The sequence below is a fragment of the Muscardinus avellanarius genome (assembly GCF_963383645.1).
Source record: "Muscardinus avellanarius genome assembly, chromosome: 4".
NCBI classification, from domain to species: domain Eukaryota; kingdom Metazoa; phylum Chordata; class Mammalia; order Rodentia; family Gliridae; genus Muscardinus; species Muscardinus avellanarius.
In genome coordinates this window covers 39933841-39961300 of record NC_137789.1, presented here as the reverse complement: position 1 = coordinate 39961300, position 27460 = coordinate 39933841, and the positions used below count along the sequence as shown (strand labels likewise).

Genomic DNA, 27460 nt, shown 5'->3' with positions numbered 1-27460 from the left:
AATGATAATGATCAGCCTGAAATCCAGAATAAGAGAATGCAAAAAATGAAGTAGAAAGACTGAAAGAAATAAGAACTAAGGCTGTTCTACAATTGCTGAAAAGAATGACTCATCAGATTCTAGAAGGAAACGAACCCCAAGAAAGATAACTGTATTAAACACACGGAAGTGAGTGATAGAACACCAAAGCCAAAGGTGTAAAAGCAGAGCCAGTCACCATGACCCACAGCTGTAGTGCAGGCTACCTGGGAGGTAAAGATGGGAATGTTAGTTGAGCCCAAGAGTTTGAGGCCAGCCGGGCAGCCTGGGCAGCATAACAGTGAGAAAAATCATCTTCCCACAAGGAGCAATAGTAAACTCTAACAACCTCAATTGAAGCAGAAGACAGAAGAACATCTTCAAGGTGCTGAGAGGAAACTGTCAGCCTACAATTCTATATTCAGCAAAGTCATCAACCAGAATAAAATGGACATTCTCAGACAAATGAACCTGAGATGTTTTTGCTATTAGTATGCCCTAATGAAAAACTAGAAATTATGCCCAAAGAAAGGAGTGTGATGTGAAATGTACACAAGCATTAACAGTATCAAAAAATGATGAAGACCAACTGGAGAGTGCAAAACAAAATTGACAAAAAATTATTGTACATGGCCTTGGAATGTAGCTCAGAGATAGAGTACTTGTCTAACATGTACAATGAACCAGGTTCAATTTCAAGCAATACCATATATTCAGTGTCTCTCTCTCTCTCTCTCTCTCTCTCTCTCTCTCTCTCTCTCTCTCTCTCTCTCTGTCTCTCTCTGTCTCTCTCTCTGTCTCTCTCTCTCTGTCTCTCTCTCCATATGTAAAAATTATATATTTAATTTTTTTTAAATAATTTTATTTTATTGGTGCACTGTATTCATACATCATAGTGGGATACAAACTTTTGTAGACATACATGCACACATCGCCCAGTCAACCCCCACCCGATCCCCACCCCATTCTCTCCCCATCCCTCCCTCCCATGCTTGGCTTAGTGGTTGACATCTAGTATTATAGCAATTTATCCAAAATTAAAAATGATAATCTCACATAACAGTTTCATTTGTCTGATACCAAGCTTTTGATGACTTAAAGATAACATTTCAATATTTCTTTTTGCTTTCTTTCTTACCAGAGAATATTTTTTTCTTTTTTTTAGGTGAAACTATCATATATTTATTTTTCAGAAAAAAATCTATCCTGATATGGAATATGGACTCTAGATACCCAAAACAATCTCGAAGCAAAAACAAAGCTAGAAGATGTATATTTTCTGATTTCAAACCATATAAAGCTACAATAATTGAAACAGTGTAGTACTGTTCTAAAGGCAGATATATAGACCATTGGAGTTAAATACAAGCCTAGAGCTAACTTCTTCCCTATATTGTCAAGTTATTTTTGACAAGGTTTCCACGAAGATTTGGTGGTGGAAATAATAATCTTTTAACTAAATATTGTTGAAAAATAATAATTACATGGAAAAGAATAAAATTGGACCCTTACCTAATCCCACATACAAGTATTAACTCAAACTAGATAAAAGACCTAAATATAAATCTTAAGACTATAAACTTTTAGGAGAAAATCTGGGTCATAAAACCTCACAACATTGAAATTGGCAGTGATTTCTTGGATATGATTTCAATGGCACAGGCAACAGAAGAATATACAAACTCCCTAAAAAATAAAAGAAAATATTGTATATCCAAAGACAATGTAAACAGAGTTAAAAGTTACTAATAGAATTGGATAAAATATTTCCAAATGCTATATCTGAAGGTATATTAATATTCCAACTAGAAATCCTAAAAATTAACAACAATACAGGCAAACAATACAATTTAGAGATAGGTAAAAGACTAACATAAATAATGAATCTCCACAGATAACCAATCTTAGTTGTCTGTTGGATGGAAACTCTTGTTTCTCTGGTTCTGGTGAGTGTTACCTATTTCTTCTTTGTAGTTAATCTCTTTGAGTATTTTCTCTAGCGCTGGTTTTGAAGACATAAATTCCTTCAGTTTCTGTTTGTCATGGAAGCTTCTTATTTCTCCATCTAATTTGATAGAAAGTTTTGCTGGATAGGAAATTTTTGGCTGGAAGTTGTTTTCTTTCAGAGTTTGGAATATGTTACTCCAAGCCCTTCTGGCTCTCATGACTTGGTTTGGGAAGTCTGGAGTGATTCTAATTGGTTTGCCTCTGAATGTCACTTGGCCCTTTGTTTTTGTTGCCTTTAAGATTCTCTGCTTGGCTTCCACATTGGTCATTTTGACAATTATATGGCGTGGGGATCCTCTTCTCGGATCCTGTCTAAAGGGAGTTCTATAAGTTTCCTGGATCTGTGTATCAACCTCTTGCTCTATATTTGGAAAATTTTCTGCTATTACTTCCTTGAAGAGATTGTTGATCCCTTTGGTATCACTTTCTTTTCCCTCCTCTATTCCAATTATTCTTAGGTTAGCTCTCTTAAGATGGGCCCATATTTCTTCAATGTCAGATTCCTGCTGTTGGAAATTTTTTTCTAGATTAGAAACTATGCATTCATTTTTGGATTGCTCATCTTCTAAGAGCGAGATTCTGTTCTCCATGTGGTCTAATCGGTTGTTTGTGCTTTGAATTGAGGCCTTTACTTCATTAATTGCATCCTTTATCTCTTTTTGGCTCTCTCTGAGTTCTTTTCGAAGCACCTCTATTATTTCTACAGTTATTTTCCTGATTTGATCTTCTAGAAATCTCTGATTTTCTGTTTTATCAGGTTCTGATGTTGTGGGGTTGTGCACATTCATTACTCCAGTGTTATTCCTCTTTCCCATGATTTCGGAGGTTTGTGCCTTCTCTGGGTTCTTCCCTTGGGTCACTATGGCTTCACTTAAGGTGCTCTGGATCTCGAGTCTGTATTATCTCAGACCCCACTACTTCTTTACTGTGTTGTATCACAGAGTCTCCGACCCAGAGAGTCGATAGAGGCTGCTTTAAACTATGGGGGGTGCCAGGTTGCACGTTCTCCTATGGTGTGATATCTCTGCCACCACCACTCCCTCACTGGGTCAAGTCCCAGGAGGCACAATACTGCGATTTCTCCTCTGTGGCCCGCAATTTGACTCACTGTTCTTGAGTACGCAGATGTAGCTGTACTGGACTCGGTGAATTCACTGCTGCTGCCGCCGCCGCCGGTGGCAATATGGCGCCTCTGCCACGCCCTCGGCCATGAGGCTGGCGTATTTTTTCTTCTCTGGTTTTGTTTTCCACTCTGAATCCCTGCAGCGTGTGCTGAGCTCAGCCACTGGGAGCTTTAAATGCTGTCTGCGCCGAAAGATCCCGCCTGGCTGTTCCGCATTGGCTCACCTCGGCTTGCTGTAGCCGTCCGTTGAGTTCGCCGCTGCCGCCGGCAGTATGGCGCTGCTGCCGCGTCCTCGGGCGCGTGTGTCTCCTCTGTGGCCCTGAGCTCTGTTCTCAGTCCGCTTTCTCTCTGGAGCCTGGTGGTTTTTTTGTTTTTCTGGTGATGGTGTTTTCTGGCTATGAAAGGCGCTCTTTTTGTGGTAATGGAGATTGGTTGTTAGCGGGACTCTTAAGCCCCGCTTTTCTCGGTCGCCATCTTCCCGGAAGTCCAAAAATTATATATTTAAAAGGCAACATAGATTAAAGTATTCTAAGATCCTTGAATCACTTGAGAGGAGGATAAAAATGATTAATTTTGGATACTTTCTAACAATTAAACAAATGTGAACTTTAGTATTCATGTTAAAATAATGCAAAAATAGAAATATTACATGTAAATACCACACCAATAAAGTGAAATAAAATGTAAAATATTATTATGGCCCACATTTTGTAGAACACAAAACCAAAGTTTATTAAACAACTTGACAAATTTTACCCAGCTAGGAACTAGCAGAATGTGACTCAAATTCATGTCTTTAAACTCCTAGTTCTGTGATTGTTTTCTTCTGTCATATAGCCTCTGATCTGAGTGATACATTAAAATAACACTGTGCTACTCTGAGGTCCAACTTTGCACTGCCATGAGAGTGTCTCACATTAAGTAGACTGGTGGTAAAAGTGTGGTACATGTACCTAGCCATTTTCTTACTCCTTATTCCCATTTCATCCTTACTTGCCCTTTTCACTCATCTACTCTTACATTTTCCACATAATTCTTCACAAAAATCAACGTGTATTCTATGGACAGTGGTAGATTTTTTTGTGTTTGTTTGTTTTTGGTGGTACTGGGGTTCCTGGAAGCCCTTCTACCTCCAAGCTACGCTCCCAGACCTATTTTATATTTTTGAAACAGGGTCTCTTACGCCAGCGCGGCTGGCTTCGAACCTGCGCGATCCTCCTGTCTCCGCCTCCCAAGCGCGGGGATTACAAGCGTGCGCCACCACGCCCGGCGACAGTGGTATATTTTAAATGTACAGTCTTTATTGGGAGACAGTCTGAAAGATTCATAAGTATGGAAGAAATTACAGAAGGCTGTGGTACGCAGGTCTGTTTCCCTCTATTGTCATGCTCTCACTAAAACTATAATGCTAAAAAAGATAAAGAATTTAGTTTTCAAATCTTAGCAGTGGTAAATAGTTTCTTGTCAGGCTGTTGGTAGTGTCAGAGATTTTATCTCTACAGGACAGTAATGGTTCCCTTTATTCTTGCCAAGACCATTTAAATTGGTTTCTAATTGTGTACTATGGCTCTCTTAATGTGATGCAATGATATCTTCAGGGATTGTCCAAGAAAGTGGTTCAAACTCTTGTACTTTTCAGACATGCTTAGTCACTGCCCCTGTCTCTTCCCCATCTGGTCTGTCTACAGATATTTCTACAATATTTCATGGGGCAATAAAACTTCAGGGCATGTGTACTGAAAAGCATGCAAGATTGTTTCCTGGGAATTATCTGTTGGTTGCATAGTATATAACTTGGCAGGTGTATGAAAACAATAAAATTTAAGTTCACAGCAATTTTAAGATAATACCTGATTATATTCTGCCTTAATGTTATAGCATTAACAATCCAAAGATATATATTATAAATGTTTGCTTGAAAAAATTCATATGCTACTTCTATTTCATATCGTGAAACAAACCTACAGAATTCTGGTATTACAGACAATTTTTCCATCTGGAGGCACAGAGACTTTGGATAATTAAAGCCAGAACCAACTTAGACAATTGCTCCTCCTACCAAAAATAAATAAACATATAAATGAAAAGTGAAGTAATCATAGATGCAAGAAGAAAATACATAAAAACTCACGTGAATTTGCTCTATTTCTCCCTATTTATTCATAAAAGAAAATGTCTCCATTGTTTCCCTTCTGCAACCCTGCCTTGACTCCCCAAAAGAGAATGCAGAGAAAAAGCTTACAGGCCTTGATAATCCCCAAATAGAAGACTCCATCTCTGAATAATCCAAACTGTCAGTGTTATGTTTACAACCATTTGTAATTAGTTGAATAATACCTTTACTAAGAAATAATAAGTCTACCAAGCTCAAACAGAATTCCCTTCTTTACAAGTGCACAGAAATCTGGTTATTATTAACAACAAAAAAATCCCACTTCATTGAGCAACTGAAGATTTCTGGAGGAGTACTCTTTGTAGTAGTGAAAACATAATAAAAATAACGGATGGGTACTACAGCAGACAAGGGCAATAGGTTAGGGGGAGGGGGACAAACAGTGAATTACAGGTAGAAGATTAACAGGCAGAACACTCAACTGTGTGGTCTCAGAAAATGGTACTGGTAAATTAGAGATTAATTTCATGATTTCATGGAGACATCTGGGCCATGTAGGAACTTAAGTCCTTATTCTCATGGTAAAAGTACAAAGTTCCGTCACTGATTTACAAAGCATAGTTATTCAAGCAAGAGCCAGGGTGGTGGAAGCAACAGACATCCAGCAGTATACTCTGATGTCCTGAATGAGATTATAAAATAATAAATAAAGACATGAAGCTAGTTTCCTCAGCATGGTTTCAGGGGGGGATCCTCTGGAACGGGCTATAAAAATCACTTAAGTGATCAACAGATATAGAACTGTTTAGCAGTTTTCTAGGCTTGGAGACCTCTCTCTATAAAAGATCAGAAGAGCCTAAGAATAAAAAGCTGAAAAGATAAGTCAGCTTGAGTCATAATTCTGTTCCCTTTCCTTCCTCCTCCAAAAGAAACCCTCAGAGTTTCTGTTCATTGTCCTCTATTTGGCTTCAGGGTGGTCTTGAAACATCTCTCCTCTACCCTGTGAATAGCCTTCCACAGGGTGTTTAGCACAGAAGCCCGGGCACCTACGTGGGGCCTGGACACGCAAAGCCAGTTGAAGCAGCCTGGCACCGCGAGCTGATGTCTACAGGAAGCTCAGAGGACACAGGCCACTGCCACCGCCCGGTCCCTCCAATGACTCACTGCGAGTCTACTCAGAATTCTCTCTTAAATCACCCCCAGTCAAACCAAACTGGTATAAGGTCAGGGAGAAAAGAGAGATGCTTCATTATTGGAAGAACAAGTAGTTGGCAGCAAAGAGAAAGTAAACAATAAAATAGATAAAGCTGGAAACTCACAAATCAGATTATGAGAAAATATTCTGCTGTTATTTAAGTAAAGTAATCCCATGTCAACAATTTAACTTCTGCCTTTTTTCCTATGATCCCAGATTTCTCTTGTTTGGGGCTAGACACAATTTTTATTTCCCTGTGTACTCAGAGCTTCACATGGAACCAACATTATTTACTACTTACTTGTGCTTGCTTGCATACTTTAAAAGGCTGAAGTGTTTCTTGGTAGAAAAGCTGATGATAAGCCTGTAGGTCAAACCAGAAGTACACACAGTTCTTCCACAGCTACAAATGGAAAAAGTATATAAATTATTACTATTCAACTACTAAAACTCTACAAAGTTCTAATTTCAAATATAAGTAATTGTTTAGCTCCTTGCTGATATCATAAATCAGGTTCAATTTAAGATGGTTTTAATTTTCTATCAAATTACTGGCCATATACAAAATATTTATTGTTGCTCAAACATATTTTTGCATGTATGCCTGTCACATAATTAGTCACTAAAATAATGTTTAAAGTTGATTTTTTGTTGAAGAGTGACCACGTTTCTGGTATAAAACCAAAATATGAAATTTTTTAATATATGGCCAAATGTATACTATAATAGAACCAAAGATTACTATAATAATTGAGCCAGTTAAATACTTTTCATTCAACCCAAATAAATGGTGATTTTTTAAAAATTGAAATAATTTTCTCTACTTATAATTTGTAATTTTTTAAATTACTAAAGAATTTATAGAACCTATCAACCTAAATTTAAATCAACCCTAAATTTAAAATATATTATATTGATATTAAATTATACAAAATTAAATCATTATTAGTCATTCAAATCACTCCCTATCTATATTTTACTTTTCTTTGTAATTTTAGTAAGATGGTAAGCCAAAGAAAATTGTATATGAGATGTTTACATTTTTACTAAATATCAAGGATTGATTTTCTGACCAGACATGGAAATTTTAGCACCAAATATAACTATTGGATCACTGAGTTATTTCAATATTACTTATTTTTAAATGGAGCAAAATTATAAAATTAGTTTTAAAGAATTCTTATCTACCTTGTTTCCTGAAGTCTCACAAAATTTAGTAAAGAAAAATCCAGCTCTATTTTCTACATACAAAGATTGCAATAAATTTTCCATGTCAAAACCTCCTAAGGCATCAATATCTGTTATTGTTTTAACCTAGACAACAAAACAAAGTCCATTATTCACCAAAAAATATTATAATTTTTATAGCACTATACAAGTGAGTTTCATAAATTCTACCAAGTTGTTGTTTTCTCACTGGTCTTTTTGCTGTATTTTTGTACCATATATGTAATTAACACAGTATGTTTGCACCTCACTGTCATATAAAATTCATTTACAAAGCCCAACAGAATTCATTCTACTATAATCCAATGTGATTTCAAACTTGATGCTTGAAGTGACTTCCTAACCTCAATTATTTTTACATTTCAGGAACAGTGAAACACCACTTGAGGAGTCTTCCAAATCTCTGTTGGTGGCCTCTTTCCTACATATTTACTGTTATTTTAGCCTTGAGGTGCTGTTATTATAGCTACAAGAGAACTATAAAAAGAACTATCTTCAAGGCCTCTCAGTGCTGCTCATTAACTGTCCTTAGGGGGTCCCTCTCTGGACAGTGTCACCCTACATGGGTCATGGCCCGAGGACCATAAAAGGCAGTATAAATTCTCATAAAACTCTGCTGTTTATGGCTTCTCTGCCAACAATGCTAGCAACCCGAGCACCATCCTTGAAACATGGGAAGCAATTTCTCCAAGCACAGGAGCGACTCCAGAATGTGAAAGGGTATCTACTATCCACATGAACTTCTTTTTGTTTGTTTTGTGGAACTCAGTCTTCTTTGTAATCTCAAATCCAGTATGGCATGAAAAATGTAGGGATTAAGTAAAGCTGTTGCTCTGTTTCTCATAATGTCTCTCTGCCTCTCTCTTTAGCTGCCTGCTAAACAAATTCTGAGGTAAAAACTGAATGTTTTAATGATACTTAGCTATCAGCATTACATACTTTTAAAAAATTATTTTAGTAGAAAAAACAATCCTAGTTAAAGAAAAAGAATTTATTTGCTAGAATAAAACAAATAGTTATACAAACACAGCTAAGTATTTAGACTGTATTACGGCTGCTGAGGTTTCTACTTCAAGTATAATCCTTAAGAGATGTGAAGTTTCATTTAAGCCAGGTGCATTAAATCCATGTTGTAATACTCTGCCTTTTAAAAACTATAGATTTTCAAAATTTAACTTCAAATATTATTTCATTAATAGTTAAACATCTAATAAAGGTGCTAGAGGGTGTTGTTTTGTGTCTGGGGTGTTACCATACTCCCAGAACAAACCAGAACAGTTGTTTTTGTAATCAATGCAGTACAGAGCAGCATAGCACTACAAAAAGGAAACACAGTATAAATTTTGTGTAAAAAATCCTTTTACAATAAAAAAATGTCCTGCTTAATTATGTTAAATTATATTAGCCAGTCACAAAGTGAAGGGTCATATGTTTTTCTCTTATGCAGAAGCTGGGGTGTAATCTGGATACCAAAGGTGCTTCAAATAATGGCAGAGAAACAGCAGTGGAGGGAGGTGGACTAGGGGAAGGGAGGGCAGAGGAAGAACCAATGGAGGAATCGCTTCCATCCACATTGTATACATATGTGAGGATACCAGTGTCAATCTCAATACCCATATGGGGAAGGGGGGATGGAGTGGAGCCCAGGGAAAGCCCACCAAGGGCTGTGTGTGTATGTTACCATCACTATGAACTCATTATGACAGAGACTATAATGCACCAATGAAAGTATAAAAAGTGTTACTTAGTAGGGGAAATATGTGAGTCAATTAAAAATTATTAAGAGCAGGTGATATCAACCAGTGAAATGAGAAATAGGTTTATTCATTCCTCAATGTACTTACCTTAGGTTCTTCTGTGTATGTATACCTTCTATCCAACTCAGGCTTCAGGCATTCAGAAATGTCAGTAAAAGATGTTAAGCGAATGACTTTTCTGGTTTCTGACATGTGCTTTGACCTAAATTAAAGGGATTAGACCCAACTGATCAACAAATTTTGAGCACTCTTGTAATATGGCACCAAGAAACTTCCTCAAAATGACAAAGAATATGAAAAAATCAGCTAATATTATACATGTAGTGAAAGACTGAATGCCTTCCCTTCAAACTGGGAATAAGACCAGAATGTCTGCCCTTTCCACTCCTATGCAGCATTATACTGGAGATTCTAGCTAAGGCAACTGGGCAAGAAAAAGAAATAAAAGGTATCCTTATTGAAAAGAAAGAATTAAAAATTTTCATGTTCTCAGATGATACTTAGCACCCATTAAAATTTTGTAAGTTCAGTAAGGTCACAGGACACCTAATAAATATACAAAAACTAACTGCATTTTTGTATACTAGCAATGAACAGTTGCAGTAGCCTAAAAACCACAAAATACTTAGGAATAACTTTTTAAATTTTTTATTGGTTCATTGTAGTCATACATCTTAATGGAATACAAGATGGCAGACATACATGCACACATCACCCAATCAGCCCTTCCCCAGTTCCCACCCCATTCCCTTCCTCCTTCCTCTTTCTCATGTTTGGCTGAGTGATTGACTTTGATGTGTTTGTGGATGTACATCACGTACATCAGGGAATTTCCCTCTTCCCCCTCCCATCCCCCTCAGTTAGATTGCCTTATTTGCTCATCTATAGTATTTCCTCCTTCATCTAAACAAAGGAGGAAACACTATAGAGGAATAACTAACAAAGTACTTTCTCCTAAACCTAGTATTTTAACTATTACTTTGACTCACTCCAAATCGTTATATGCAAAAGTTTTTAAAGAGTATAATCTATGGAATATTACTCAGCAACAAAAGAAACAAACTATGAACATTTTCAACAACTTGGATAGATCTCAAAGGAATTGTGCTGAATAAAAAATGTCAATCTCAAAAGGTTGCATACTTCATGTTCATAATCCCATTTATTTAACATTCTTGAAATGACAAAATTAGAGATGGATAACAGATGAGTGATGGCCAATGGCTGGAGAAAAATAGTGGAACCATGGCAAGTGGTTGTGGGTATCAAATGGTAGCCCAAGAGGTCCCTGTGATGGGACTGCTTGTTATCTCAACTGTGGTGACAGTCTCGTGACAATATACCTGTGATAAAATAGTATAAAACTAAACACATGTGTGTGTGCATGAGCACTCATACACATAAGTGCATATAAAACTGGTGAAATATAATAAGGTGGATGGGTTGTATAAATATCAATTTCCTGGTTCTAACATTGTATGATAACTATACAGGATATTACAATTGAGGGATACTGAATGGAGGATCTATGGGCTCTCTATATCATTTCTCACAATTACATGTGACCTACTTCTGGCATCTATGATGTGAGAAGCCTAGCCCATGTGATCTCTCACCCCCCACACCATGCCCTGAGGCCCTCGGTCCCCAGCCTCACATGGATCAAACCCAAGACCTACATGCTATGCAAGTGGTCTACCACTGAACTATCCTCCCAATCCCTATTTTTGAACTATGTATATATTTATAATTTTTTTAAGTTTAATTTAAATAAATGACACAAAAAATCATCCAGTTGATTTTCAGTTTATAGAGAATATTATTTAAAATGACAGATAAGAAATTCCTGAACCTCATTTATCTTTTTAGCCTAAGTCCTGATGTTCTGTGTAACATTGCATACTCTAGCTATAACACTGTAGTCTTCAGAATTCATGTTCTTTTATCAAACATATGCCTATATATCATTTTGCTCGTTTAATCACCTGAAAACTACTATAATGCCTTCTTCATGGAGATACAATAAAAATTAACTGATGTAAGGCAAGCAAAATATCAGTACCATGAAAACCAATTAACTGCTACTCTTGAAAGTGTCAGACAAGGTGATCTGGCCAAATTCACACTGAAGAAAATTAGAAAAGCCAAATAGAATGCAAAAATAAAATAGGTTGGCCAGACATGGTGGTGTGATTCTACTGCCAGGGAGGCTGAGACAGGAGGATAGCAGGTTAGTGACATCCTTGATGGGGACTGAGCCTGTATTGGTTGTTAATAAGGGCAGTAATTATTTGTTAATAAGAACAACCTTTTATACTTAGGCATAACAATAAAATCCTTTTCTCTGCCTCTAAACTATTAGCCAAGAGCTACAACCAAGGTTGACCTTGGTCAGCTAAAGTTGGCTGTTAGCCCAGCTAAATACTGACTGTGGAAATTACAGACACCTACACTTAGAAAAAGAATTATATAGACTGTCAGAACAGTTTAGACTAAAATTAAAAGATGAAAAGCAAGCTATATTAAGCAAATATTAATTATTAATAACACAAAATATAGCCCCCAAACCCCCATACTTTAAAATATTATATTCCTGTTTCTTTTCTTTATCTAAAAAAAAAAAACAAGTTTTAAACATAATGCGTAACTTCTAAAAGATAGAGGTAAGGAAAAGCTGAGAACTCACCAAGGACAATACATGTTTCAAGAAAAAAAAAAAAATTAGCAGGCTTCTACCACGCAGCCCCCCGACCTTGCTAACCAAGTAACACATTTTGATCAGTGATGTCAGACCTGTCTGTCCCTGTGAACAAAGGTAACTAACAGAAAACACTCACACAGCAGATAGAACTGGCAGGCCTGCACCTGCTTTGGATGGGAAAAGACTACTATTGGCTAAACAGGATGGGAGAAAGGAGATTAAATTCTTATGAAACATATTATGTGTTCAGAGACCTCAGTGTCTTACTTTCAAGGCACTCCACTCTGTCCCTCTGATTTAGTACTTTGATTGTTCTGTCCCCTTTTTCTACCTTGTAATAATAAAACTTCACTTAAGCTTGCAGCAGTTCTGGCAATTTTTTTTTTTTTTTTGTAGTACTGGGGATGGAACCCAGGGGCATTCTACCTATGAGCTACATGTCCTGCCCTATTGTGTTTTTATTACTTATTTTGAAACAGGGTCTCACTGAGTTACAGTGGGCCTCACTCAGTAGCTGAGACTGGCAGCAAAACGCAATCTTCCTCTCTCAGCCTCTCAAATGCTGGGGTTACAAGTGTGTGCCATCATGCCCAGCATCTGGAAATTTTTTCTAAACTATCTAAGAACAAGAATCCACTGTTACATCTCAAACTGTTACAACCCTGTTTCAAAATAAAAAACAAAATAGCTCTGGGGGTTTAGCCTAGAGGTAGAAGGACCCTGGGTCCCATCTTCAGTATCATGAAAAATAAATAAATAAATAAATAAATAAATAAATAAATAAATAAATAAAAAAAATAGGGCTGGGGGTGTATGTAGCTAAGAGGTAAAAAAATCCCTGGGTTCAATGTCCAGTACCAAAATACATACATACATACATACATACATACATAATACATACATACATACATACATACATACATACATACATACTTGAAGGCATTTGAGTGCTAACAATATAATTAAGAATTGTTAAGCAAAGTATGTGTGGTAATGCATGTCTATACTAACAGTACTTGGGAGGCTGAGACAGGAGGACTGCAAGTTTGCAGCAAACCTCAGCAAATTAGAGAGACACTGTTTCAAAATTAAAAAAGAAAATGCTGGAAGCCAAGCATAGTAGGGCACACCTGTATTCTCAGTACCTGGAAGTCTGAAACAGGAGGATCAATGGTTTGAAACCAGCCTCAGCAATTCAGTGGGACCCTGTTTCAGAATTTTAAAAAGGAGGGCTGGGGGATTAGCTCAGAGGTAGAATGACCCCCAGTTCAATCCCTAACAACAACAACAACAACAACAACAACAACAACAACAACGTTCTGGAGATGTAAGTCACTGACAGAGCACCACCACAGCTGTGTTCATTACCTAGAACCACACAAAAATTAAATAAAAGAAAGAATAGAACGAAGAAAAGAAACAAACTATTTAGCCAAAACTCAGAGGATAAAAACTCACAAAGACACAGAAATAAATTTGTCATTCGAGGCCTCCTTTTCCCTGAGAGTTGCTGATAATTAAGAGTATCTAGAAGCATGTTGAACAGAATTGCACTGATAAGTTTTCATACTTTTGGTTGGGAACCTGAAGGTCAGCATCCTAGTAATAGGGGTATATTAGAGGTAAACAAATCCTTGCATATACTTCAGCATAACTTTAAATCATTTTGCTGTTGGAGAAAAAAATGCCTACAACTGGATAAAGATGATCCTAGCTCAGTATCGCTTGACTTGTCTAGTAAAATCAAAGAAAATAAATGTGTTCTGGAAAAATGTAATGTGAATCCTAAGCTTCAAATAAATTCTGCAAACAAATTTTTAAATAAGTAGTTTAGCATAAAATGAACAAAAATAAGGCATAAGCACAAAAAAGACAACCATAACATAAAAACAGCTAAAGATAGAACAATAGGATCATAGGAGCTCCAGATATTAAAAACAACAGATAACCAACTATGATTAAATAGATAAAACAAAAGCACCGAGACTGAGAATATCAGCAGATAACTAGAAACTATTAAAATGGGATAATTATAAAATAGCCAAAGAAAAGTTTAATATTTTTAAGAATATAGTAACTGAAATTGGAAACTCAAAAGATGCAATTAGCAAGATTAGATAGAGTTTAAGAAATAAACAGTGAACTGAAAGGTAGATTAAATATCTGGAATAAAGCATGATGGGTAGCAGGATGGGATATAGATAACAGGGTACTAGGGGATAAACTGAGGAAGTCTGACTTACATTTAGTCAATCCCAGGATCAAAGGACAGAGTAAGTGAGAAACAGTATGAGATGAGGTGACAGCCGAGACTTTGCCAAAACTGATCAAAGACCTCAAAGTCTCTGGATCAAATAATTCTGAACTGGTTACATGAAAGGGAATCCATGGCTAAGGAAAAGGTAAGATCATAATAACAAACTAATTAAATAATTATATTTTCATTAAAGGATAATCCTAGAGCAATTGGAGAGAAGATATGTTACCTTCAGAAGAAGAATAATTAGCCTGGCAGCTAATATCTCAACATAAACACTGAGAACTAGAAGACAACAAAATAATGTCTTCAATATGCTGAAGAAAAATAACAATCTACACATTGCAACAAATATTTAAGAATAAAAATGAATACAACATGAAGAACTTTGAAAACATCAGGCTAAATAAAAGAAGACAGACACAAAAGGCCACACGCTATATGATTCCATTTATGTAAAATGTCCACAAGAAGCAAATCTATCTATATATAAAGTGATTGCCAGACACTGTAGAAAGGGAATGTGGAGTGACTAGTAAGAGCATGGGCCTTCTTTGGGGTGTATAAAATGTTCAGGAAATAGTGATGGTTGGACAACTTTAGTAATATAGTAAAACTCACTTCTTATACTCTTTAAGTATAATGTAAGTGGTGAATTTTATATTATATTTATTTTACTTTGATAATAAAGAATGAAGGTGAAGTAACAAATGATTAAATAAAGCATTTTTTCAAAGTTAAAACCAGGGCTGGGATGTTGCTCAGTGGCAAAGCACTTACCTGGCAAGTACACCACCCTGGGTTTGATCCCCAATCCAAAAAAAGACCCCCCTTTAAAAGTTAAAACCAGAGGTTATTTATCAGGATAAAGAAAAATACTCCCATTGGAAATAAAGAACAATAAAAAGGCTAAGTATGTGAGCACAAACCTGAACATATTAATATACTGTATTAATCATGATTTCATGAGATTCTTAAAAGTTCTCGTATTTGAAAAAGAATATAAATCATTAAATAGAACCAAACTATTAGAAGTTGGTTTCTCAGAGAAATCTTGATTGTATCATTCATAAAAGGGTAAAGGCCAGCAGTACCATCTCTTTAAGATTACTATTTGAGATTACTAATATGTAGAATTCTACTCCTAATGCACAGTATTTACAGCAAGTATAAGCCCTTAATACATCAAGCTGAAATCTAAGAATCTACATGAAAATCAGCATGCTAGCTTTCAATTTTTATTTAATTTAAAAACTCTTCAAAAATCTTACCATTGCAGATAAGCACTTGGCACACACAGAGTGGTACCTACCCTTTCTCAATCCCATCTTCCTTAGAGGCCACTACAGACAAAGACTCACTCTTCCAAGGTTTATGAGTTGCTATTTTTACACTAGGTAATTTTTGGGGAGCTTGAGAAGGGTGAAATGAACTCAATTCTTCTTTCTGAAAGTGATAAAACAACAAACAAAATCAAATGTGAGCAAAATTTTAAAAAGGAGAGGAAATAAAACAGAGTTCAGTCCATGTGCCTCAATTTTTGTTTTGAACACTAGAGGATTTCTTCTCTTTACCTCTTATTTAATGTTTCCCATTAAAATAGAACTTTTCTCTTTCTCCAAATCCCAGTTTTATGTAACCAATAGGTGAAATCCAACAGCAATTTAAATTTTAAGAAATGAAGAGCCAAAGGCTGTCTTGTATATCCTGAACCCCACCGCTGAAAAGAGACTGTGTGTAACAGGGTAGGAGAGTCCCAGGCAGGAAAATTAAACAAGGACAACTTGGTCCATTAGACAGGATCTCTATCGTAATAGCACTGTTATCTTCCATTCTTGGACATTATATTTTCACCGGTATGTTTTCCATTCTTATAAGTACTTTATAGTAGAGGAGAAAATAGTAGCTTAGAGGTACCCACAACATAGTATCAGCTCTCCGAAAGTGAATTAAAACAACAGTTCTGCAGAGGCAAATTGAGGTAGAACAACTCTGGTAGGCAACTCATAGAGTTAGGGACCAAGTGAAACTAAAAAATACTGACTTTAGACCAGAAAGAGAGCCGGGCGTGGTGGTGCACACTTGTAATCCCTGCGCTTGGGGGCAGAGACAGAAGGATTGTACAGGTTCGAAGCCAGCCACGCTGGCTTAAGAGACCCTGTTTTCAAAATTATAAAATAGGTCTGGGAGTGTAGCCCGGAGGTAGAAGGGCTTCCAGGAACCCCAGTACCACACACACACAAAAAAAGAACAGAAAGAGAATTAGTAAATGGAATAGATGGAGCTGTGAGTGGCACAGCAGCTCAGTGGAGTAGGGGAAACACATATGTTTTAATAATTCAGAACAGAGACACTTAATAAATGAAAGGTACCATGGGGCTGAGTTTATGATTAAACATATAACATGCAAAGAATAAAATTTATAGAAAATAAAAATAGAATGGTAGTTTACAGGAGGTGGAGAGGGCGTGCATAGTGGGTATAGAGCCAGATTTGAATGATGGAAAAATTCTCATCATTTATTTCACAAAATTGTGGACATCCTCAACATTAGTGAGCTGTACACTAAAAAAAATGACTAAGCTGGTAAATGTTATGTTATGTGGTTTTTACCACAATAATAAAAACAATCTAAGTATATCATATAGAAAAATGTCTACGTTAGAGTGTTTGAGCTTGCTGGCTTCAAGCTAGGAACATAGCCAAAATGTAAATGATCAGGGTAAAACTGACAAAATGGTAGAATTAAGGAGGAAGAGAGTGGGGTAAAAACTTTCCTGGGTCACAACTGTGATGGTGGTTCCATACTGTATGCATATGTCAAAATTTGTAGAACTATAAATTTAAAAGAGTATCTTGCTTTATATAAGTTATACCTTAATTATATAATGGGAAAAATAAAATGGTTCTGAGTGTAATTTCTTAGTTTTTCCTGCCAAGGGGGGGGGGGGGATAGAGATCAGAACACACTGTCCAACTAGAACTATCAAGGACAACATATGGAGCCGATTCTGAGGAAGCCAAACAAAGGCAGCAGAGGAGAACTTATGTTTCCACCGCTTTTTCACGTAAGCTAATCTCCTCCCATTCCTTTGGCACTGTTCGCTTATTCAAGGTCCTTTTCATAACCACATCACTGATTTTTCCTCTCCTTACCTCTCAGTTTAGTATTATTGTTTATACAAATATTTACTTTATCAGATGGCATAGTCCCTGCACCATGCCTCCAAGATGTGTGTTTATCTAGTGATTGTGTCGCCAAGGGTGAACCAGGAGGCTTAATCAGTGCAGGGGCATGCACAAGATTCAAAGGTGATCAGGAAGAAATCAATACAATGGATAAAACATTGGTGCACTAAAGGGACACTAAGTCAAAGTTTGGTACCCAGAAGAGTAGCAAGAACATTATCGGGGAAGGAGCTGGTTAGAAATTCAAGCCCTTGAGCCCCAACAGCCCTACTGAGGCCTGATCTCTGGTGGATGCCAGGAGTCTGCTTCATAGTCTCTGGGTGCTGCTCAGGTATGTCAGAGCTTGAGACTCGCCAGCCAGTATCAACGCTTCCCACATGGGTCACCTGGGAATCCTACTAAAATGCAGATTCTAAAATGTGGTTTTAATGTTCAAGCTGAGTTGGGAACACCCCAATTTTCAGTGACCCTAATGAATTCCAGATCAATTAAATCAGAATCTGAAGGTGGATCCAGGCACAGTTATGTTTTGAAAATTCTCCAAGTGATTTATAATATATATCTAGGGTTAGGAAACCACCCACAGAGAAACATTATAATGTCTCTTCAGATCTAAAATGCTACTTGTAGAAGCAAAACCTTAAAAACTGTAATGTACATCTTCCTGCCTTTAAATCAAGATATCTTAGCTGGGCGTGGTGGTGCACGCTTGTAATCCCCGCGCTTGGGAGGCAGAGACAGGAGGATCGCGCAGGTTCGAAGCCAGCCGCGCACGCTGGCTTAGGAGACCCTGTTTTCAAATAAAAATGTAAAAATGTAAAAAAAAATGTCTGGGAGTGTAGCCTGGAGGTAGAGGGGCTTCCAGGAACCCCAGTACCACCAAAAAATAAATAAATAAATAAATAAATAAATAAATAAATAAATAAATAAAGATATCTTGAATATGAAATCATTTTTTTTTTTAATTTTGGTGGTACCAGGGTGTAGGGAATCCAGCCCGACAGCTGGCGGAGCTTGGCAAGATGATGAGTACCGATGACTCGAACACAAACCCACGAGCTGGGAGTCAAGTCAAACAAGATCTCATTTATTTCTCTCCAAGCAGTCCTATATATAGCACCAAGCCACAAGGGGAATTTCCATGAGAAATAGCCTAGCCTATCAGGGATAAAGATCACTAGCATGTAGTTTACAGCCAATCCCAGGCCAGTACATGAGCCATTCATGTGTGCGGGGAAGCTCCTTTAAAGGTAGAAAGGGAAAAACCGCTCAGTCTCCCCACCCATAATGAATGGGGAAACCACACCTTCGTAGCTTCCTCCAGGCGCCATCTTTGCCCCTTTTCTGCTGAATCACTTTACTTAAAGTTTTGCCTTAGGCCATAGGCCACTCAGGCCGAATCTCCTTAGGCACTGTATGGACATACCCCATCACCAGGGTTCCTGGAAACCCTTCTACCTCCGGGCTACACTCCCAGACCTATTTTATATTTTTATTTGGAAACAGGGTCTCTTAAGCCAGCAAGGCTGGCTTCTAACCAACACGATCCTCCTGTCTCCGCCTTCCAAGTGTGGGGATTACAAGCCTGCGCCACCATGCCCAGATGAAGTAATCTTTTGAAAAGGTTGTGTGTGACTATGGTCAATGACAGTCTACATTTTGTGATACTTTCAAAGGCAACTAAGGTTAATTAGGTTCTTTATTACCGAACTGACGGTTTTACCTAGTTATTGGATCTCTGAGCCAAAGTATATAGGGCTATTTATTCTCTTGAAATTAGTTAATTTTTTCCTTTATCTTTTTGTGATATCTTATTCTTCCTCGTGTGACAAAAGCTTACTAGTCATTTTGCTGTTGCTACTTCATGCCAGGCACTATTCTAGGCACTGAGGATAAGTAGTTAATAGAGAAAAAATATCTTATATTCTAATAGAAGGTAAAACAAAGAAGACAGGAAATTATTAAAATTAGAGCAGAAATTAACGAAATAGAGAATAAAAAAATACAGAAAATCAACAAAACCAAAAGCTGGTTTCTTGGAAAAATTAACAAGATAGATAAATCACTAGCCAACCTAACTAAAAAAAAGAGAGAATCAACCCAAATTATGAAGATAAGGGATTAAAAAGGAGAAATCACTACTGACAGTCTAGAAATCCAGAGGATTATCAGAAACTACTTTGAAAAACTATACTCCGACAAAATGGAAAACCTGGAGGAAATTGACAACTTCCTAGATAAATACAACCTTCCTAAACTGAGTCAAGAAGATATAGAACACTTAAACCAACCAATAACAATGAAAGAGATTGAAACAGCAATAAAGAGCTTACCATCAAAAAAAAAAGCCCAGGACCAGATGGTTTCCCAAGTGAATTCTATAAAACCTTTATAGAAGAGCTAACCCCAATACTCCTCAAACTATTTCGTGAAATAGAAAAAACCGGGACTCTCCCAAATACATTCTATGAAGCCAACATCACACTAATACCCAAACTGAATAAAGACAGTTAAAGGAAGGAAAACTACAGGCCTATATCTCTGATGAGCTTGGATGCAAAACTATTAAACAAAATACTAGCAACACGCATTCAAAACCACATCAAGAAAATCATACACCATGACCAGGTAGGGTTCATCCCAGGGATGCAAGGCTGGTTCAGTATACAAAAATCAATCCATGTAATCCATCATATAAACAGAATCAAAGACAAAAACCACATGATCATTTCAATAGACAATGAAAAAGCATTTGATAAAATTCAACATCCATTTATGATAAAAAAAAACTGCAGAGAATTGGAATAGAAGGAACATATCTCAACATTATTAAGGCAATCTACGATAAGCCCACTGCCAACATCATATTAAATGGGGAAAAACTTCAAGAATTCCCCCTAAAAACCGAAATGAGACAAGGATGTCAATTATCACCACTTCTCTTCAATATAGTACTAGAGACTCTAGCCAGAGCAATAAGGCAAGAAAAGGAAATCAAAGGAGTACAAATAGGAAAAGAAGAACTCAAACTTTCACTATTTGCAGATGACATGATACTATATTTAGAAAACCCAACAAACTCAACCAAAAGGCTTATAGAATTGATCAACAAATTCAGCAAAGTATCTGGATACAAAATCAATCTTAAAAAATCAGAAGCTTTCCTGTATACCAACCATAAATCCACTGAAAAAGAAATTCAGAAGACACTTCCACTCAGGATCTCCCACAAAAAAAAAATAAAATACTTAGGAATAAACTTGACCAAGGAGGTAAAAGATCTCTACAAAGAAAATTATAAAACACTGAAAAAAGAAATCGAAGATCTTAGAAGATGGAAGGATCTTCCATGTTCATGGATTGGCAGAATAAATATCATTAAAATGGCCATCCTCCCAAAAGTGATCTACAGATTTAATACAATGCCTATTAAACTACCAAGATCATTCCTCACAGACATAGAAAAATCAGTCCTTAAATTTATCTGGAATAACAAAAAGCCCAGAATAGCCAAGGTAGTTCTCAGCAACAAAAACCATGCAGGAGGAATCACAATACCTGACTTTAAACTATACTACAAAGCCATTGTAATAAAAAACAGCATGGTACTGGCACAAAAACAGATACATAGACCAATGGAGCAGAATAGGAGACCCAGAAACAAGTCCACACACTTTCAGCCAATTGATTTTTGACAAAGGGGCCAAAAACATACACTGGAAAAAAGATAGCCTCTTCAACAAATGGTGTTGGCAAAACTGGTTAACCATATGCAGAAAATTGGAAATTAATCCCACTTTCTCACCCTGTATAAAAGTCAACTCAAGTCAACTCAAGTCCAAAGACTTGGAAATCAAACCAGAGACCTTGAAGCTCCTTGAAGAGAGCATAGGTCCAACACTGCAACACATAGGCACAGATAAACACTTTCTCAACAAGACTCCAAAGGCACAACAAATTAAAAGGTGACTCAATACAGGGAATTGCATGAAACTGAAGATCTTCTGATCAGCAAAGGAAACCGTCAAGAACCTCAATCGAGAGCCAACAGAATGGGAGAAGATTTTTGCCACCTACACCTCCAATAGAGGACTAATATCTAGAATATACAGAGAACTCAAGAAACTCAACACTAAGAAAACAAAGCATGCAATAACAAAATGGACAAGTGAACTAAATAGACACTTCACAAAAGAAGAAATTCAAATGGCCAATAAATGCATGAAAAAATGCTCAACATCACTGGCAATCAGAGAGATGCAAATCAGAGAGATTTCACCTAACTCCAACTAGAATGGCAATCATTCAAAACACAAACAACAACAGATGCTAGCGAGGATGTGGAGAAGTGGGAACTCTAAGACATTGTTGGTGGGATTGCAAATTAGTGCAACCACTTTGGAAAACAGTATGTAGAATCCTTAGAAGAATGGAAACAAATCTACCATTTGATCCAGCAATACCACTTCTGGGTATCTACCCAAAAGAAAAGAAACCAAACTACCAAACTAATGCATGTGTATCTATGTGCATAGCTGCACAATTCACCATAGCCAAACTATGGAACCAACCAAAATGTCCATCAGCGGATGAATGAATTACAAAACTGTGGGATATGTACACAATGGAATTTTATTCAACCATCAAAAAAAACTCAATTACATCATTTTCAGGGAAATGGATGGAACTGGAGGACATTATGCTAAGTGAGATTAGTCAGTCAGAAAAAATAAGAAATCAGATGCTTTCCCTAATATGTGAGAGTTAGGGAGAAACGGGTCATTGGAGGAACTCTAGATGAAAAAGAAAATCCTATGGAGGAGCAAACAAGGCAACATAAGGAAGGAGAAAGGAGGGGGAAGAGGAAAATCTCTAAAACACACAATGTACTTAAACATATCGAAGTCAACCACTAAGCCGAGCAAGGGAAGGAAGGACGGGGAGGGAATGGGGTGGGAAATGGGTAGGGGTTAAATCAGTGATGTGTACATGTTTGTACACACAAGTTTTTTTTTTTTTACCACAATATGATGGATGAATATAATGCACCAATAAAAATTTAAAAAAAACAAAAAAACAAAAAAAGAAATGAATCTAAAAAAAAGAAGGTAAAACAAAACAATCAGCTAAATCACATAGTCATAAATACAATAAAGCTAAACAAAGTGAAGCAAAGGACACAGAGAGAGATGGGGAGTGCTATTCAACATAAATATGCCTAGGAGAAGAGTCAAGGATTGAGACTTAAGCAGATGTATAAGGTAGCGATAGGGGAGCCACGTGGGTATCCAGAGGGATCATCTGAAGGAGGTGAGCAAGTGTAAAGCTCTGGGGTTTCTCTTTGTATAAGAAAAAAGGTACCTGTGGCAGGAAACAAGGTCAAGAGAATGGCAGGGGCCTGTACAGATGTGCAGACCTTAGATTTTATTTTGAGTGCAAGAGGAGGTCAATGGAGAATTTTGAGCAGATGAGTGACATGATTTTTTTTAAGCTAGTATACACAGGATTGAACCCAGAAGAAGCATTCTACCCCCAAGCCACACCCTAAGCCATATTTTATTATCTTGAAACAAGGTCTCACTAAGTTGCTGAGGGTTTTGCTAAGTTGCTGAGGCTGGCCTCAGACCTTCAATCCTCCTATCCCAGCCTCCCAAGAACTGGGATTACAGGTGTGTGCTACCATGCCTAGCATGATCATGTATTTTGAAAGGATCACTTTGGCTGCTTGATGGAGAACAGATTTTAAGTTTTCTTATTTCCTACTTGTGGCAGCATGTACATTAGTAAACACCATTCCAACAAACAGAGCTTATGATGAAACCAATGAAAGTATCATCTAAAAACATGTCAGTGGGGATATTTAATCAAGCATCAGTTCCACCCTACCTGGACCTTAGGCATATGTGGAATACAAGACTTAGGTCTTAATGGCAAGAGGGTCGCCATTTGTGGAAAAGGGTCGATATCCTTCCTTGGTTTCTCTTGACGAAGGTGCCAGAATTTCAGCTCAGCACTAGCATATTTTGCTGTGGCTGTATGTGTAACACAGAATCGTGGTGCCCTATTTATTAAAAAAAAAACAATTTTAAAATTAAAGATATTAAGATTAAACTAAATAATAAGTCTCACAAATAAAAGCCTGCAAAATAAATAACACTCATGCTCCACTTATCAATCTTACTATATCCATTTTCTAATAATTTCTATTTCCTTTCCTGCTGTAGCTTTAAAAAAGATTTTTCTATATGTCAACTGCCTGAGATCCTATTCACTCAGATAAAGAGGCAATATGCATTGGAAAAATTATGTTCAAATTATTATTTGTCTGATAAGAAAAAAGATATTTATACATAAGTGAATTATGTTTTTTATTTTTATTTATTTATTTATTTATTGAAGTACTGGGAATGAAACCCAGGGGCATTTTACCTCTGAGCTACACCCCCAGTCCTATTTTTCCTTCTTTATTTTGAAACAGGGGCTCACTGAGCTGCAAAGGGCCTCACTAAGTAGCTGAGGCTGCCTGAAAACTGCAATCCTCCTGTCTCAGCCTCCCAAATGCTGGGATTACAAGCATGCACCACCACACTCAGCTCATAAATGAATTTTAAATAACTTACATTTTTATATACAAAAATATAGTGTGATACAAAAATATAGTGTGATATTTTAAAGCAGTTCAGTATTTATAGTACTAAATTGGTAGAATAAAATTAACATTTAAAATATAAAAATTTTTATAATGTTCAAGTATGCTACTGAAGTGGGTTATGATTCATATTATCTATTTAAAGTCTCAAATGTGAAGCTAAGAGTTAATTTTACAACAATATGTATAAATGAAAGACCAACTCTACTGCCAGAAACCTAGAAAAAAGAATGTCTGGCACAATATCAAGGCCACACTTAATTGGGTGGATATCCTAGTACTCAGTCTGTGGGTTAACTCTTTATTATATATAAGGTTAACTTAAGCTGTCAAGGTCTACAACTAATTGCTTCTTGGATCAGGTTTTCCTCCAGATACCAATCCCAAGGACTAATTCCTATTTCCACATTACAGGTTGTAGTAGGAAATTACTTCCCCTTACAATAGCAAAAAGTAGATATTTTCCCATTGTGGACACAGGTTAGGAATGGAAGAGAATCCAAAGTCCATTATTAGTTTAGGATAAAAAGCATCCTGCAGTTTTTTGGTTTTTTTTTTTTTTTCAAAATGGGGACTGAGGGACACAGCACTTCTCAGTAGCTGAAGCAAATAAAGTTCAAATACTTAGAAAGCAGTGTCTTTTTTTTTTAATTGGTGCATTATATTCATGAAAGCAGTGTCTTAATCAACAAAATAAATACATACCAGGAACCAAAACAGATCCAGGTACCTCAGCGGAACCCTGAACTTGAAGAAGAAGAACAACAACAAAGATCGGACACCGGACCTGATGCAGATACAATCGGAACGCCCATCGGCGGGCTGCTAGCTGCGGCAAGATAATCCGGGACTGAAAACGGACTTAGGACCTCATCTTAAGCAGCGAGCAGCACCCACGTCAGAATTCTGTGTGTCACCAGCAACTGGATCACAACAGCACAGAGACCTCCAAGGAACCCTGAACCAAGGACGCCCGGTACCTGAGTCCGCCCAGGGAAAGTACGGGTCCCAGCGTGCGCCGCAGCCCCAACCTCCCAGCACTGGCCCAAGCCTCAGAACACAGCACTCTCCTCGCGCACCTTGTCTGCGCCCCGGTCCCCTGCTAGTAGTCAGTGCCTGTGCCACTGCCACCCCTAATTCGGAGCTTGCATGTGTGTCTAGCCCCCGCCACCTTGCCAGAGCCTGCCTTTCAGGCTGCGAAAGCCCTGTATGCCCTGGAAATCTCCTTGGGGCACCCCCAGCTTCTACGTCCCGCGGGAGGCAGAGACCATTGCTGGACACCGCGCACTGCCTGTGCACCTGGACCCGTGAGCACCTATCCTGCACCCCTGGCCCACCGCTGGGTGTTCCCACCTGCCTGGTAGCCAGACGCTTAGTTCTAAGCGAGAACACAGCTCAATACACCTTGGAAGAGCATACCAGCAGCAATAGGCAGCTGCATCCACTCACACCTGGGTCCAGTAATAGCATCACACCCAGCCTGCACTCTCAGAATAGGCAGAGCTCTGGCAGTAAGTGTGGGCATCCAGGAACCGGCATCCATTTGCCCAGGGTACATCTTGGGACCACAACGGCTAGCCCAGCTGGAATTTCCAGAGACACAGGAAAATCCATCGGGCCACAATATCTGCACAGGACCTCAGGGGGAGGTTCCAATTGTACTTTGGTCATCCTCCACCCCTGCTGTAGGGAAGCACAGGCAGGAGTCTAGGGTGGTGAGTGCAGAGGTGCTGACTACAGGTTGGAATTTCACAGAACCTGTGAATTGTACAGAATCAAATAACAGTGAAACCAGACATCCGGACACATAAACCTAAAGCAGTTAAAGGAGAGAAAGGTATCCAAACACCCAGAGTGACCTAAGAAGATAAAAATAGAGTACAAAGAAAACTAAGAGACATTGGATTATATTCTGAAAGCTACCAAAGCAATCAGATACGCACATATTATATGGACCTGACCCCATATGCGTAAATAAGTAGGACTGTTTGTTTTACTTTTAATGTGGATGTTTTGTTTTATTTTGCTTTTATAGTGCTTTTGTTTTGATATGGTTATTGCTGTTTTATTTTTTTTTCTCTTAACCCACACTTCTTTTACTTTAACTTGTTGTATATATTTTCTGATTTCACACAGCGGCTAGTTCCTTCTATTTTAGTCTTGTTCTTTTTTCCTCTTTCTTCCTCTTTCCCTCATTTTTTCGTTCTCCTCCTTTGATTGGTTTTTCCTTTCTTTTTCTTGGATTACAAAATAGTCTTGGTATCTTGTGTGGATTTTTTTTTATGTTTGTCTGCTCCTTCCATCACCCCTATTTACAAACCTTCCCACACTAACCTACATGCTTTTTCCCCCAAAACTTTTCCCCATAATATACCTCCTGATTCAATACTCAAAGTATTTCTTATATCCATAATTACTCTACTAACGACAAGAGTCCTACTAGTTAACTCTCTCTCATTCCTAGCAAGATACTACTTTATCATACTTAAAGTCTTTCTCAACCTAAACATATCCTCTACCTACTCCAACTCCTTTACCAATCACCCCAGCTCCTCCCACATCACTCACCCTCAACACTGGAAAGGCTCTGATGACTTGCCAATACCCCTAATCTCCTAATATTAAGATTAGACTAAGCATAATACTCACGAACGATGGGTAGAAATCAGAAAAACAAGACAGAGAACGCTATAAATATGAGAACCAGGAATTATGAAGAGACAGCAGAAATCACGAATACTGACCTACTAGAAATGCAAGAAGGGGAGTTCAGAATCTTGATGTACAATATGATGAAAGGATTTAAAACAAGTATAGAGGAGGTGAAAGGTGAATTAGAAACACTAAAAAAGAATCAGAAAGAGGTCTGGAATGAAATGAAAGAGGCAATAAGTGAAATAAAGACAGCAATAGAAAGAAATTCTGGAAGATTAGATGAAATGGAAAACAGAATATCAATATTAGAAGACAGTACATCCCAAACCAAAAACACAGTCAGCAATATACAGAAATCTTTACAGCAACAAAACCTAAACATCCAGCAATTATGGGATAATATGAAGCGTCCTAATTTATGGATAATAGGAATTGAGGAAGGGATAGAGGTACAGACCAAGGGCATCTGTAATATCTTCAAGGAAATAATCTCAGAGAATTTTCCAAATATGGAAAGAGACTTGAACCTTCAAGTCCAGGAGGCATACAGAAATCCACTGAGACAGGAC

The 27460-nt window shown here is 37.5% G+C and overlaps 1 protein-coding gene across 1 annotated transcript in view; it reads right to left on the bottom strand.

Annotated features, from left to right (window-relative positions):
• Positions 1 to 27460, bottom strand: part of RGS22 (regulator of G protein signaling 22) — a gene marked incomplete at its 3' end in the record, with an annotated part of 176305 nt that overhangs the window by 90039 nt on the left and 58806 nt on the right. Inside the window, exons 9-13 of the mRNA XM_080694745.1 lie at positions 23474 to 23648; positions 15711 to 15844; positions 9528 to 9642; positions 7645 to 7770; positions 6758 to 6859 (exon numbers count right to left, since the gene is read on the bottom strand). Of these exons, the coding sequence (XP_080550871.1) occupies positions 6758 to 6859; positions 7645 to 7770; positions 9528 to 9642; positions 15711 to 15844; positions 23474 to 23648 (652 nt within the window). The remainder of the gene's footprint in view (positions 1 to 6757; positions 6860 to 7644; positions 7771 to 9527; positions 9643 to 15710; positions 15845 to 23473; positions 23649 to 27460) is intronic.